Source organism: Diplotaxodon limnothrissa, linkage group LG11 (assembly GCF_057381915.1).
Source record: "Diplotaxodon limnothrissa isolate DT_005_m linkage group LG11, D_limnothrissa_male_GT1.1, whole genome shotgun sequence".
NCBI lineage: Eukaryota > Metazoa > Chordata > Actinopteri > Cichliformes > Cichlidae > Diplotaxodon > Diplotaxodon limnothrissa.
Genome location: NC_140606.1, coordinates 17449182 through 17462322, shown reverse-complemented (window position 1 = coordinate 17462322; position 13141 = coordinate 17449182). Strand labels below are relative to the sequence as shown.

The 13141-nt window shown below is 48.7% G+C and overlaps 1 protein-coding gene across 1 annotated transcript; it reads right to left on the bottom strand.

The window, feature by feature from the left end:
- Positions 1-681: 681 nt before the first annotated feature.
- LOC146622553 (uncharacterized) lies at positions 682-5032 on the bottom strand. Its single transcript, XM_085364885.1, has 2 exons — positions 3334-5032; positions 682-755 (listed from the first exon to the last, which is right to left on the bottom strand). The coding sequence occupies exons 1-2, from the start codon at positions 5030-5032 to the stop codon at positions 682-684; spliced, it is 1773 nt and encodes a 590-aa protein (XP_085221011.1).
- Between the last annotated feature and the right edge of the window lie 8109 nt (positions 5033-13141).

The window sequence follows — 13141 nt, the reverse complement described above, 5'->3', positions numbered from 1 at the left end:
GGTTGGGAGATTTTGCTGCCATCAGATTGGATTGTCACACCACATCGTAATAATGCACTATTATAGTCTGGCTCAGATGATCGTAGATACACAGATAACAGTCCTTTAGCTGCTATAGCTGCTCAGCTGTTCTCTAAGTCTCAGCTGTCTTGTAACGGTATTGTTTTTTGGTGTATAAAAAGACGAGCAACATGCTTTAATTTTTAAACAGTGTTTTTCTTTTACGCACATAATGACCTGAGATACACAGACTGATCACTGTGCATCTCAGCTTAGCCTTGATCATTCCCGCAGGCAAAGCATACTCAGCCTGTCTGACCAGCTTGACCAGTTTATCTATCTGTGTTTTTTGTGGATGCGTCTGTGTGTATGTGTGCGTGCGTGTGTGCGTGTGCATTCATATCTGTTCACCTGGCTCTCGGCCTATCTTGCAGTTTGTCTTTATGTTTGGCTGACTATGCAGTTTCTATTTTATCGGTACGTCTACCAGTTTGTGTGTATGTGTGTGTCCATGGGTGAAATGACCACTGGGTTTCCTGCTGTGTTGACCACATGCTCAGCTCCATTCTCCTTTCCTTCAGTGCTGCTTTTTACCCCACTTGGCTGCTCTACCTTGACTACCCATGTTGTTCTGTCTTGCCTGGCTTTTCATTTTGTAGTGAATGGTCATGGTTTTGGGCCTTATTCTATCCTTGAGGTTTTGGACCTCATGGGGATCCCTTTCAGGTAAAACTGGTACACTGTGAAAAGAAAGCCTACAGGGACAAACACACAGGATTCAGATGGATACATTTTGCTACTCGCAGTTGAAATTGTAAATGTCACGTGCAGGTTTGCTTTTGAAATCACCTGGAGCCAAAGAGGTGTTTTATGACACCTCTGTGTCAGGAGATAAAGATCTAGGAACCACAGCATGAGCAGTTAGTCCTTTTCACTCAACAGATAATGCAATGAGCACCACCTACAGTGACTCAAACAATACTGAATGGAAATGAATAGAGTCACAGTGCTGCATACTGAATGACAAAGAATGATAAAAAACAAAAACAACAAAAACAACATCCTCAAAGAAGCCTTGTGCTCTAAATTTGCATGTTTAAGAGTTCTGATTTTTCTTTGTTAATGCCAGTGCTGAGAGGTACTCTTAAAACTCAGCACCACTGTCATCTTCATTATCATTACCACCAAAAAGTGCAACAAAATCCCTCCTTCTCTATCTCTCCACTTGATCGCAGCTCTATTTCCTTCTCTCCTCATAGCCACATTCTCCAGAAGTCAGAGACAATAATGGTCTAATTTGTCTGGGTGAGAGCTTGTGAGTGCAAATGCCTGGCCAGTAGACCATATGGTGTTGAGACTCAAGGAGAAATGCATGTCTCTGTGTATGACCTTACCTGTCTGAAAGCATGACATATTTGTTTGTAAAACATGTGCAGCTTGTGTGATTAGAGATTAAGTGTGTAGATATGCCCATTTGTCTTTGAGTGTGTGAAGAAATAAACTACCAGTCAAAAGGCTGGACTCAGGGAATTTTTTTAATGAAAACCTGTTGCTTGATTCAGTAAATAAATTACAAAATAATTGAGGAATATAGTCAATACACTGGGAACTTCTTAGATAGTGTCAAGGCTCGGCTGTGTGGCAGGCAGGAGGAGGACCCAAACGCAAAACTCACAGACACGGGGATGAACTCAAAAGGCAGCTTTAATGCTGGAATGGCAGAACATAGGAAATACAAAACTAAACTGGGAAAAGTAAACTAACATACGCAGAGAGACACAGGGAGATCCACACAACACGAGGGACGACGTCACGCTGAACAGAGGGAGACGCAGACAGAAATACACAGAGGGTTAACGAGGGAAGTGGGAACACACGGGGAACACAGGTGACACTGATAATCATAACGAGACAGGGCGGGGTGAACTGAACATGACATGTACGGGCGTGAGAGTCACAAAGTAAACAGGAAGTGCACAGAGGTTCCGACAGGAGGAGAGAGAGCACGGGGAAAACACAGACATAACGGGCTGGGGAAACATGAAACAACCACAAAGGGAGACGAGGGCTCATAAATACATAGAGGGCACACAGGGGGAAGAGAGAGCACGGGGAGAACTTAGACATAATGGGCAGGGGAAACATGGAATAAAACATACAAGAAAACTAAGAACACTGGGCCAACATGGCCCAGGACCATGACAGTACCCCCCCCTCAAGGGCTGGCTCCAGACAGCCCAAACACAGAAAAACAAAACCAAACAGAAAACAACCCAGGGCGGGCGGCGGGGGCCCAGGACGGAGGGCCCGGAACAGAAAACAAAAGAGCACAGCAAACACCGGAGCCCAAGAAAATAACCCAAACACAGAGCAGTTCAGGGGGCCGACCATGCGGAAGGCAACGGCGGAGACGTGGAAACAGTTCAGGAGGCCGGCCGTGCGCGAGGCAACGGCGGCGACGTGGAAACAGTTCAGGAGGCCGGCCGTGCGCGAGGCAACGGCGGCGACGTGGAAACAGTTCAGGAGGCCGGCCGTGCGCGAGGCAACGGCGGCGACGTGGAAACAGTTCAGGAGGCCGGCCGTGCGCGAGGCAACGGCGGCGACGTGGAAACAGTTCAGGAGGCCGGCCGTGCGCGAGGCAACGGCGGCGGCTCTCCAGTGTCAGGCGTACTGGCCGAGGCCCGGTGGGCACAGGATCAGTCGAGACGGGACCAGGCGAAGCACAGGCTGAGGCTGCAGCGGACGAAGGCTCTGAGGAGGCTGCAGCGGACGAAGACTCGGAGGCAGGACCAGACGAGGACGAAGACTCGGAGGCAGGACCAGACGAGGACGAAGACTCGGAGGCAGGGCCAGACGAGGACGAAGACTCGGAGGCAGGGCCAGACGAGGACGAAGACTCGGAGGCAGGGCCAGACGAGGACGAAGACTCTGAGGCAGGGCCAGACGAGGACGAAGACTCGGAGGCAGGGCCAGACGAGGACGAAGACTCTGAGGCCGGGCCAGACGAGGACGAAGACTCTGAGGCCGGGCCAGACGAGGACGAAGACTCTGAGGCCGGGCCAGACGAGGACGAAGACTCTGAGGCTGGGCCCGGAGCTGGACCAGGCGGAGCAGGAGCAGCTGATGCAGAGGCCGGACCGGGCGAGGATGAAGGCTCTGAGGCTGCAGAGGATGAAGGCTCTGAGGCTGCAGAGGATGAAGGCTCTGAGGCTGCAGAGGATGAAGGCTCTGAGGCTGCAGCGGACGAAGCACAGGCCGGAGCTGCAGCGGACGAAGCACAGGCCGGAGCTGCAGCGGACGAAGCACAGGCCGGAGCTGCAGCGGACGAAGCACAGGCCGGAGCTGGACCGGGAGGAGTAGAAGCCAAAGCTGGACCAGGCGTAGCAGAAGCAGAGGCTGGCCCAGGCGATGACGAAGACTCGGATGCAGCTGGACCAGGCGACGACGAGGCGGTCGCAGATGGCGGCTGGACAGGCTCCTCGGGCCCTCCAGCTGATGCGGCGTGAGGCTGAACGGGCCCCTCGGACCCTCCAGCGGAGACAGGAGGCTGAACGGGCCCCTCGGACCCTCCAGCGGAGACAGGAGGCTGAACGGGCCCCTCGGACCCTCCAGCGGAGACAGGAGGCTGAACGGGCCCCTCGGACCCTCCAGCGGAGACGAGGAGGTGCTGGCCGGGCTCACTGGAACCCCCAGCGGACGAGGTAGATGGCGGCGTGGGAGCCGCGGAGTCCTGGATGAGCTCATCCGAGCTTCCAGCAGGAGCTGATGTAGGGCCAGAGAGGTTTGGGACCCCTGGCTGAATGTTAAGCCGAACAGAAGACCGTATTGCTGTCGGGGACTGGGCCAATGGTTCAGGTGCGACCTGAGCTGCTGGACACACGGGGACCTGAGCTGCTGGACACACGGGGACCTGAGCTGCTGGACACACGGGGACCTGAGCTGCTGGACACACGGGGACCTGAGCTGCTAACGGTGGAGAAGTAAACGACTGCACAGGGGACTGAACTGATGTCTGTAGTAACGGTGGTGGTGAGAGTGGAGTAGGTGGTGGAGTAGATGACTTCACAGGAGAATGAACCAGAGGTGAGTGCACAGGAGACTGAGCTAGAGGTGGTAGTGGTAGTTGAGGGGAAAGTGGAGCTGGTGATTGAGTGGATGACTGTGCTAAGGGATGCTGCACTGGGGACACTGGAGACTGCACTGGGGACACTGGAGACTGCACTGGGGACACTGGAGACTGCACTGGGGACACTGGAGACTGCAGTGATGGTTGTAGTGGAGGTGTAACGGGTGAAGGAGTGGCTGAAGTGGCTGTGGGTCGGGCGGCTAGTGGCTCAGCTAGAGGGTATAGTGACGGCAGGGCTATGGGTTGAATGACTGACTGAGTAGCAGCCTGAGTGGCTGGGTGTAGTGACGGTTGTGGTGGAAGAGAAACAGGTGGTAGTGTGGATGATGGAGCTAAGGGCGACTGAGTGGCAGACCGAACTGATGACTGAAGCGATGGTAGAGGTGAAAATGGAGCTTGTGGTGGAGTTAATGGCTGAGCTAGCGGGGACACAGGAGACTGAACTGAGGGTGGCTGCGAGGGAGCTAACTGAACTGAGGGTGGCTGCGAGGGAGCTAACTGAACTGAGGGTGGCTGCGAGGGAGCCGACGGAGCTTCTGGTAGCACAGCAGGTGAATTAGAAGGCCGAATGTCCGGCTGTGGGGTGGCGCGTCGGCGGCGTGAATGCCGTTTCTTTTTTGATGATGGCTCTGACGGGCCGAGCGGCTCCACATCCGGCCCTTCAGGCAGGTGGGTAGTAGCAGCTGGGGGATGAAGGTGGAGCTCGTTGCGGATTAAATCCTGTTCGAGTGGGTGGAGCGTACTGAGTAGCCAGGGAAGACCAGAGATTAAACGCTGTAGTTTGGTTTCCACAGCACGGCGAAATTCCTTTCCCTCATGTTCGAGCCACAGATGCAGGAGTCTTTCCACGGAGTAGATAATGTCCAGACGCAGTTCTTCAGGTGGGTTGAGTGCTGCTGGGTCCATATCTGGTGACGTCGTACTGTCAAGGCTCGGCTGTGTGGCAGGCAGGAGGAGGACCCAAACGCAAAACTCACAGACACGGGGATGAACTCAAAAGGCAGCTTTAATGCTGGAATGGCAGAACATAGGAAATACAAAACTAAACTGGGAAAAGTAAACTAACATACGCAGAGAGACACAGGGAGATCCACACAACACGAGGGACGACGTCACGCTGAACAGAGGGAGACGCAGACAGAAATACACAGAGGGTTAACGAGGGAAGTGGGAACACACGGGGAACACAGGTGACACTGATAATCATAACGAGACAGGGCGGGGTGAACTGAACATGACATGTACGGGCGTGAGAGTCACAAAGTAAACAGGAAGTGCACAGAGGTTCCGACAGGAGGAGAGAGAGCACGGGGAAAACACAGACATAACGGGCTGGGGAAACATGAAACAACCACAAAGGGAGACGAGGGCTCATAAATACATAGAGGGCACACAGGGGGAAGAGAGAGCACGGGGAGAACTTAGACATAATGGGCAGGGGAAACATGGAATAAAACATACAAGAAAACTAAGAACACTGGGCCAACATGGCCCAGGACCATGACAGATAGGGTCAAAGCTATTCCCAACACGGTCAACCCCAACAACTCAGCAGAACTGATTGTGTTGCCTACTCCATTATAAACAGTCCTAACTCTTTTTTCTTCTGTAAATAGTTCTTGTAGAGCTTACAGTTAAGCTCTGGGTCACTGCATGTGAAAATGTGTTCTAATTAAGTGGTGTCCACACATAATGATAAGGTATTGATAAAGTATTTGTTCCTGAAGACTTGTTTTATCCTGTGAAATTCTGTCTCTGCAAAACTACAAAAACGCTCCCAAACCCTGCCTGGGAGATGCCATCAATCACTTATCCAGCATCTTTCATTTATCTCTGATGGTCTCTTGACCTATCAAGTTGCATTTTGTCCAACTAAGTCTGTGTCATTTTACTGGAACTGCAAGCTACAGTCTAATACAAGTATCGTGTACTTGTTTCGCTTGTTTCTTTATATTATGTGCTGTGATTTACTGAAATATGTGCAAACAGAGTATTTACAATTCTAAAGAGGTTGAAAGTGTTACACCCCGGCCTAGGCAACCGGCGTGCAACACAGGAAAAATAAAAATAAGGGAGAAAAACAACAAAACAACTACTACGGTTTTCCACGAAAATATCCCAAAACAAAAGTATCGACAACTATTTACCTCAAAGCAAAATAAGACATTTATTTACATCAAAACACCAAACTATTTACAACCGGGGGGGAGATCGCGACCATGACAAACTGAAACACAAGGCTTAAATACATAGAGGGAGCAATCAGGGAATGGACCACAGGAGGGAAACACAGCTGGGGCAAATCAGAACTGACGAGACAAGGAAGCGTAAACTGAACACACTGAGATAAGACAGACTTTCAAAGTAAAGCAGGAAACACATAACAGTCACGCCTAAAACAAAACACTGACAACACTGAATCGTAACAGTTCCCCCCACCCAAAAATCAAACATTTAAAACATGTAACCCCAAAGAAAATGTTTGATTCATGACCAGCGCATACGGCACCGGCTGCTGTTCTGCGGCGACACTGATGGCTGGACGGGCCCCTTGGATCCTCCAGTGGAAACGGAAGGCTGGAGCGGTCCCTCGGTCCCTCCAGCGAAGACAAACGAAGGCTGGAGCGGTCCCTCGGACCCTCCAGCGAAGACGACAAAGGCTGGAGCGGTCCCTCGGACAGCGGTTGGCCGCGGTCCTGGAGTCCCTGAGGAGGGCGGGGCTCACGGCCAACCCGAAGAAGTGTGCGGTTGGACGGAGGGAGGTACAGTATCTGGGGTACCACTTGGGGGGCGGGCAGGTGCGTCCACAGGTGGAGAAGACGGCGGCTATCGCATCCCCAAGACTAAAAAGGAGGTGAGACGGTTTCTGGGGCTGGCAGGTTACTATCACCGTTTCGTGCCAGGGTTTGCGCAGCTGACCAGCCCCCTGACCGATCTCACCCGAAAGGGTGCTCCAGATCTGGTTCAGTGGACGGGGCCGTGCCAGGCGGCGTTTGTGCAGGTGAAAAAGTCTCTCTGTGGGGAGCCGCTGCTTCACACTCCTAACCTTTCCCTCCCTTTTGTTCTGCAGACTGACGCCGCGAACAGAGGGCTGGGGGCCGTTTTGTCCCAGCAGGTAAGGGGGGGTCGACCGTCGCGTTCTTTACATCAGCCAGAAGCTGGCAGAGCGTGAAAGACGGTACAGCACTGTGGAGAAGGAGTGCTTGGCTATCCGGTGGGCGGTCGACTCCCTTCGCTATTACCTCCTGGGGCGCTCATTCACCCTCTGCTCGGACCACGCCCCGCTGCAGTGGCTCCACCGCATGAAGGATGCCAATGCCTAGATCACCCGGTGGTATCTGGCTGTACAGCCCTTTAAGTTCAAGGTGGTCCATAGGCCATAGAAGCAGATGGCGGTGGCTGATTTCCTTTCTCGCTCGCGGGGGTGGGGTGGGGGGGAGTAGGTTCGGCCGGACGGCTCCCAGGCCTCAGTCGGGCGGTGGGGGTGTGTGGCGCAGGTGTGGTCCCGGGCGCGGCTGCAGGGGAGGAGTGGTGCAGTGAGCTCAACGGGGCGGTGCTGGAGATGCCGGTGAGAACAGCTGATGGCGATTTGGACTGATGGTGGTTTCCTTCCCTTTTTATAGTGAGATGGAGAGGAGCGGGGAGAGAGGGAAATCAGCTGGGACCGACAGCTGTCAGACTGTCTTCAGTCATAACCCAGGGAAAACTATAAATAAATGTGGAATCTGGTGATAAAGACCTGTGTGTGTGTGTACCTGTGTGTAGTGCATTTCACAGACTCAAACAAGTTTTGCTGAAAAACTGAATATGGAACAAGCAAAGCTTAATACTAAACAATATATACATTAGCTGTATAATACCAGTAGGCCAGCTCTTATAGTAATTTGGTATGGCTTTGCGGGCCAAATGTAATTAGGCTGCAGGCCAAATTTGGTCCGCGGGCCAAAGTTTGACACCTATGGCATAGTGGATCAAAATCCTATGGTACTTTTTTGCATGGCTGAACTGCAGCCCAAACCATGACAGAGCCTCAACCAGGTTTTACAGATGGATGTACTCACCGTTTCCCCATCCTGACCTCTACAGGGTGGGCCATTTATATGGATACACCGTAATAAAATGGGAATGGTTGGTGATATTAAAATCCTGTTTGTGGCACATTAGTATATGTGAGGGGGCAAACTCCTCAAGATGGGTGGTGACCATGGTGGCCATTTAGAAGTCGGCCATCTTGGATACAACTTTTGTTTTTTCAATAGGAAGAGGGCCATGTGACACATCAAACTTATTGGTAATCCATCCATCCATTCGCTTCCGCTTATCCTTTTCAGGGTCGCGGGGGGTGCTGGAGCCTATCCCAGCTGTCATAGGGCGAGAGGCAGGGTACACCCTGGACAGGTCGCCAGTCTGTCGCAGGGCCAACACACAGGGACAGACAACCATTCGCACTCACATTCATTCGCACATTCACACCTAGTGACAATTTGGATTATCCAATTAACCTATCCCCACAAGCTGCATGTCTTTGGACGGTGGGAGGAAGCCGGAGTACCCGGAGGGAACCCACGCAAACATGGGGAGAACATGCAAACTCCACACAGAAAGACCCCGGCCTGATGTTGAAATTGAACTCAGGACCTTCTTGCTGTGCGGCAACAGTGCTAACCACCGTGCCACCGTGCTGCCCCTTATTGGTAATGTCACAAGAAAAACAATGGTGTGCTTGGTTTCAACGTAACTTTATTCTTTCATGAGTTATTTACAAGTTTCTCTTTGTTCACAGCCATTGACATGTCGAAGAGGTTAACACGTGAGGAGCGGATCGAAATTGTGTTGATATCTGGTGAACGCAGTAACCGGGTCATTGCAGCAGATTTCAATGCAAGACACCCTACGAGACCACCCCTCTCCCATGCTACAGTTAGCAAACTGCTTGCTAAGTTTCGTGAAACTGGTTCAGTGTTGGATTTGCCAAAATGTGGACGCAAGAAAACTGTCACTAATGAAGAAACATCAGTGGCTGTCCTAGCTTCATTCAGCAAGAGCCCACAGCGTAGCGCTCACCGCATGTCACTGGAGAGTGGCATTAGTCGAACATCCCTTCGGCGGATATTAGCTACTCACGAATGGCACCCTTACAAACTCCAGCTACTGCAGCATCTCAACGAGGATGACCCAGATCGGCGCACAGAATTTGCCGAATGGGCAAAACAAAAATTGGAACAGGACCCTCAGTTCACGCAGAAGATTTTGTTCAGTGATGAGGCAAACTTTTATGTGAATGGTGAAGTTAACAAACAAAACCACCACTATTGGTCTGACACTAACCCACATTGGATGGATCCCTCCAAGACTGTTGGAACAACAAAAGTGATGGTTTGGTGTGGTATATGGGGTACAACGGTAGTGGGTCCAATAGTTCTTCATCAATGGAAACCTCAAGGCCACTGGATATTTGAAATCGCTACATGATGTTTTCCCTCTTTATGCACTGAAGCTGGCACGTTCCCTGAGTTTTTCCAGCAAGATGGTGCACCACCACATTATGGGTGCCAGGTCCGAGCATTCCTAGATGAACAGTTTCCTGGAAAGTGGATTGGTCGTCGTGGGCCAGTTGAATGGCCCCCAAGGTCTTCGAATCTGACCCCCTTAGACTTTTATCTTTGGGGTCATCTGAAGGAAATTGTCTATGGTGTGAAGATACGAGATGTGCAGCACCTGAAACTACAGATACTGGATGCCTGTGCTAGCATTTCTCCTGCGGTGTTGTTATCAGTGTATGAAGAGTGGGAGAAGAGGGTTGCATTGACAATCCAACACAATAGAGATTGACAGACCACGTGACTTTCGCGCATTGCATGCCGGGAACTCGTGGCAAAACAATCAAAGCAATGCATCAAATGCAAACATTTGCAGCACCGCAAAACGTTCATTCTTCAGTTCCAATACCTTCTTGCTTTTTCTTTGTCCCCCAAAAAAGTTATGTACAAAACAAAGGAGAACAAGGCCGGTCCGTACAAAGACAGACTCGACGAAAAGTCAAAGAAAAGATACGAGGAAAAAATCAAAGGAGTGAAAGGTTCGGACCCTTACGAGCACACAGAGTGTACAAAAGATGTGAGCGTGCTGCCCAACTTTCACCACGCTCATATTTATAATTATACGGTTCTTTGATGAGTGCATACACTCATGAAGTTTTTAGCAACTTCAGGTCACTGCAACAAGCCCAGGTACAGTTTACCGACGGATGGGTACAGGACCTTGAAATGCACCGTGTAGAACGAAAGACCATCGTACATATCACAAGTTTACCAGTCTCACAAATCGTCTTCATAAATACACATTGGTTAACCGTTTCTTAATAGGACCTTTAAGCTTAACGGTAATTAATTAGTAGTGGAAATAATTTCTGGTTCGCATTACAGAAATGTAGCAGTGACAATAATATTGTATGCTGTAATCGTACTGGGCAATTAGTGATACAAAAAAACCTGTTTTATCCTGTGAATAAAAGTATATGTTTTTGTCAATGTACCATGGTAATAACAGAAGCGAAACGCAATATTGTGTCAGGACAATTCACTATTTATACACAATTAATAAAGGAGCATAGCGCGACAATTTCTGTTCAGCACCAGACTTGCTTTTAACCTATATCACCAATTATGTTATGAAAAATGACGTATTAACTACTACAAAACACTGACCTTTGTGGAAATGCTTGGAGCAGACTAACATGTGAGCTGGAGTGTTCTGAGACGTTATATTTGGTCTTTGAATGGCTGCAATCCAGGCCATCCGTTGCCTCTTTGTTACTTCGGAAACATGGCTCGAACAATTTCTCTTTAACGACGTAATACGATAACAACTGATCTCTTTACCTGTCGGTTTCCCGTGGCTGTCATGCGACCGGCTATTGCAGTTAATAATACAACAGCTTCTTGCCATTTTTTGTGTTTCTTTTCTTTTCTGTAATTTCAATTGAAAGCCTGCGTGCGCTAGTACCTCTTGCCACGAGTTCCCAGAATCCCTTACGGTTTTAACCCTGAATGACGTCACATTTTCAATCTCTATGGGCAGCACATTGAACACATTTTATAAGTGGTCAGAAACTTGTAAATAACTCATGAAAGAATAAAGTTACATTGAAACCAAGCACACCATTGTTTTTCTTGTGACATTACCAATAAGTTTGATGTGTCACATGGCCCTCTTCCTATTGAAAAAACAAAAGTTGTATCCAAGATGGCCGACTTCTAAATGGCCACCATGGTCACCACCCATCTTGAGGAGTTTGCCCCCTCACATATACTAATGTGCCACAAACAGGATTTTAATATCACCAACCATTCCCATTTTATTACGGTGTATCCATATAAATGGCCCACCCTTTAGACTGAAGATGATGTGAACCAGAAACTTGAAATTTGGATTCATCGCTTTATCAGACCTGTTTCCACAGATTTTTAGTCCAGTTCTTGTATAAGTTGGCATACCTCAGCCTTTTCTTTCCTTTTTTCTTCCTTCGGTGAGCAGTGGATTAACTGAAGGGTCAGATGCATCTCTCAGATCCTGTGTCACATGTTTACTTAATTTCCCATTTCTTAAAGACATGACTTTCAGATACTGTTTCTATGCTGTAGATAGTTTTTAGGTCTGCTGCTTCATCCTTTGTCCTGAGCTTGTCCAGGTTCTTCAAATTGTTTAGGAAACACTGTATACCACACTGAGATATGCCAAGTTTTTGGCTGATAGCTCTTTGGGAATCATCTTGATTGTGTAGAATGTTTTCTTTGGCATTTTTCATAGATTCAACTAAAGAAATGTGAAGAAATGACTTGTTTTTGTGTCAGGCTGCTAGTAACAAACTAAACAAACTACAGTTTAAAATCTTTTTTTCTGTATTGTCTGTTATGTGTAGACACAGCAATGGTCATTTCTTGAGTTAGGTGCCTTTTTTATGCTTGAATGATTCGTTGGCCAGTGTTAAGTGGTTTAACAAACAAAACAAAAGCAGCCAAACCCTAAAAGACCTCCAGGAAGCCTGGAGAACTATTGCTCAAGACTACTTGGGGAAAATATAAGACAAGAAAGTCTGGCTTCTTGGAAGCAAGATAAAAAGAATTGAGGGTGTGGGTCAAAACTTTTTCACAACACTACATTTGTGTTAGTTATGCACAGCCTCTATCTTCTCTTCCATAAAACTCTTGAATGGTAGGATATATTCTACCCATGAGTTTTGTCTATGTCTTTTCATTATGGCACTAGCTGTTCCAATGTGGACTTAAAAAGGAAAGCAGATCTTCAGTCCCAAGACAAGAGCTGAATTAGTGTGTCCAAGTCTAGACTAATCTGGATTATTAGAAGGTGTGCCATAGTGGCATGAAGTTTAAAAGAAGAGGATTTGGCTTGGGGAGTGTTTATGTTTTACCTGCTTCCTTTTTCTGCTTTGAGAGGAAATGAGGGCTTAACTTCAGAATGCTTGTGGCAAAACATAAAGACAACTTTTCTCTGGTCCCATAACTTTATTGCATCATTAACTGCTTCTCTTTTGCTGATTGAATTCACTAACAAAGTGCCCATGAATTCTTAAAAGCATGTTATTGATATAAAGTCCACTCAGAACAATTGAAATAAGTTCTTGCACCTCTTTGCCCTACTATAAACATTCACTTGTGCCCTTTTAAACTTGCTTGCAGACACTAGTAAAATTCCCCAGCTGTCTGCATTCTCTCTTTCTCTCTGTAAACCTAGCCAGCTGCCTGCCCTCCACTTTTGACCTTGTTTTAATGAACTTGATTGTTTGTGTGTTTATATATATGTATGCGTGTGTGTGTGTGTGTGTGTGTGCATATTTGAGTGAATATATGTCAGTTGGCTCCCACTGTGACCCTTGACCTTTTAAGACTGACAGGCTAAATCTAGCCTCCCTGGTTCTCTGTATGGCTCTCGTCTCCTTTTCTTTCCCCTGTTTCGTGACTGATACCCTGTCAACGGGACAAGCTCTCAGGTTGT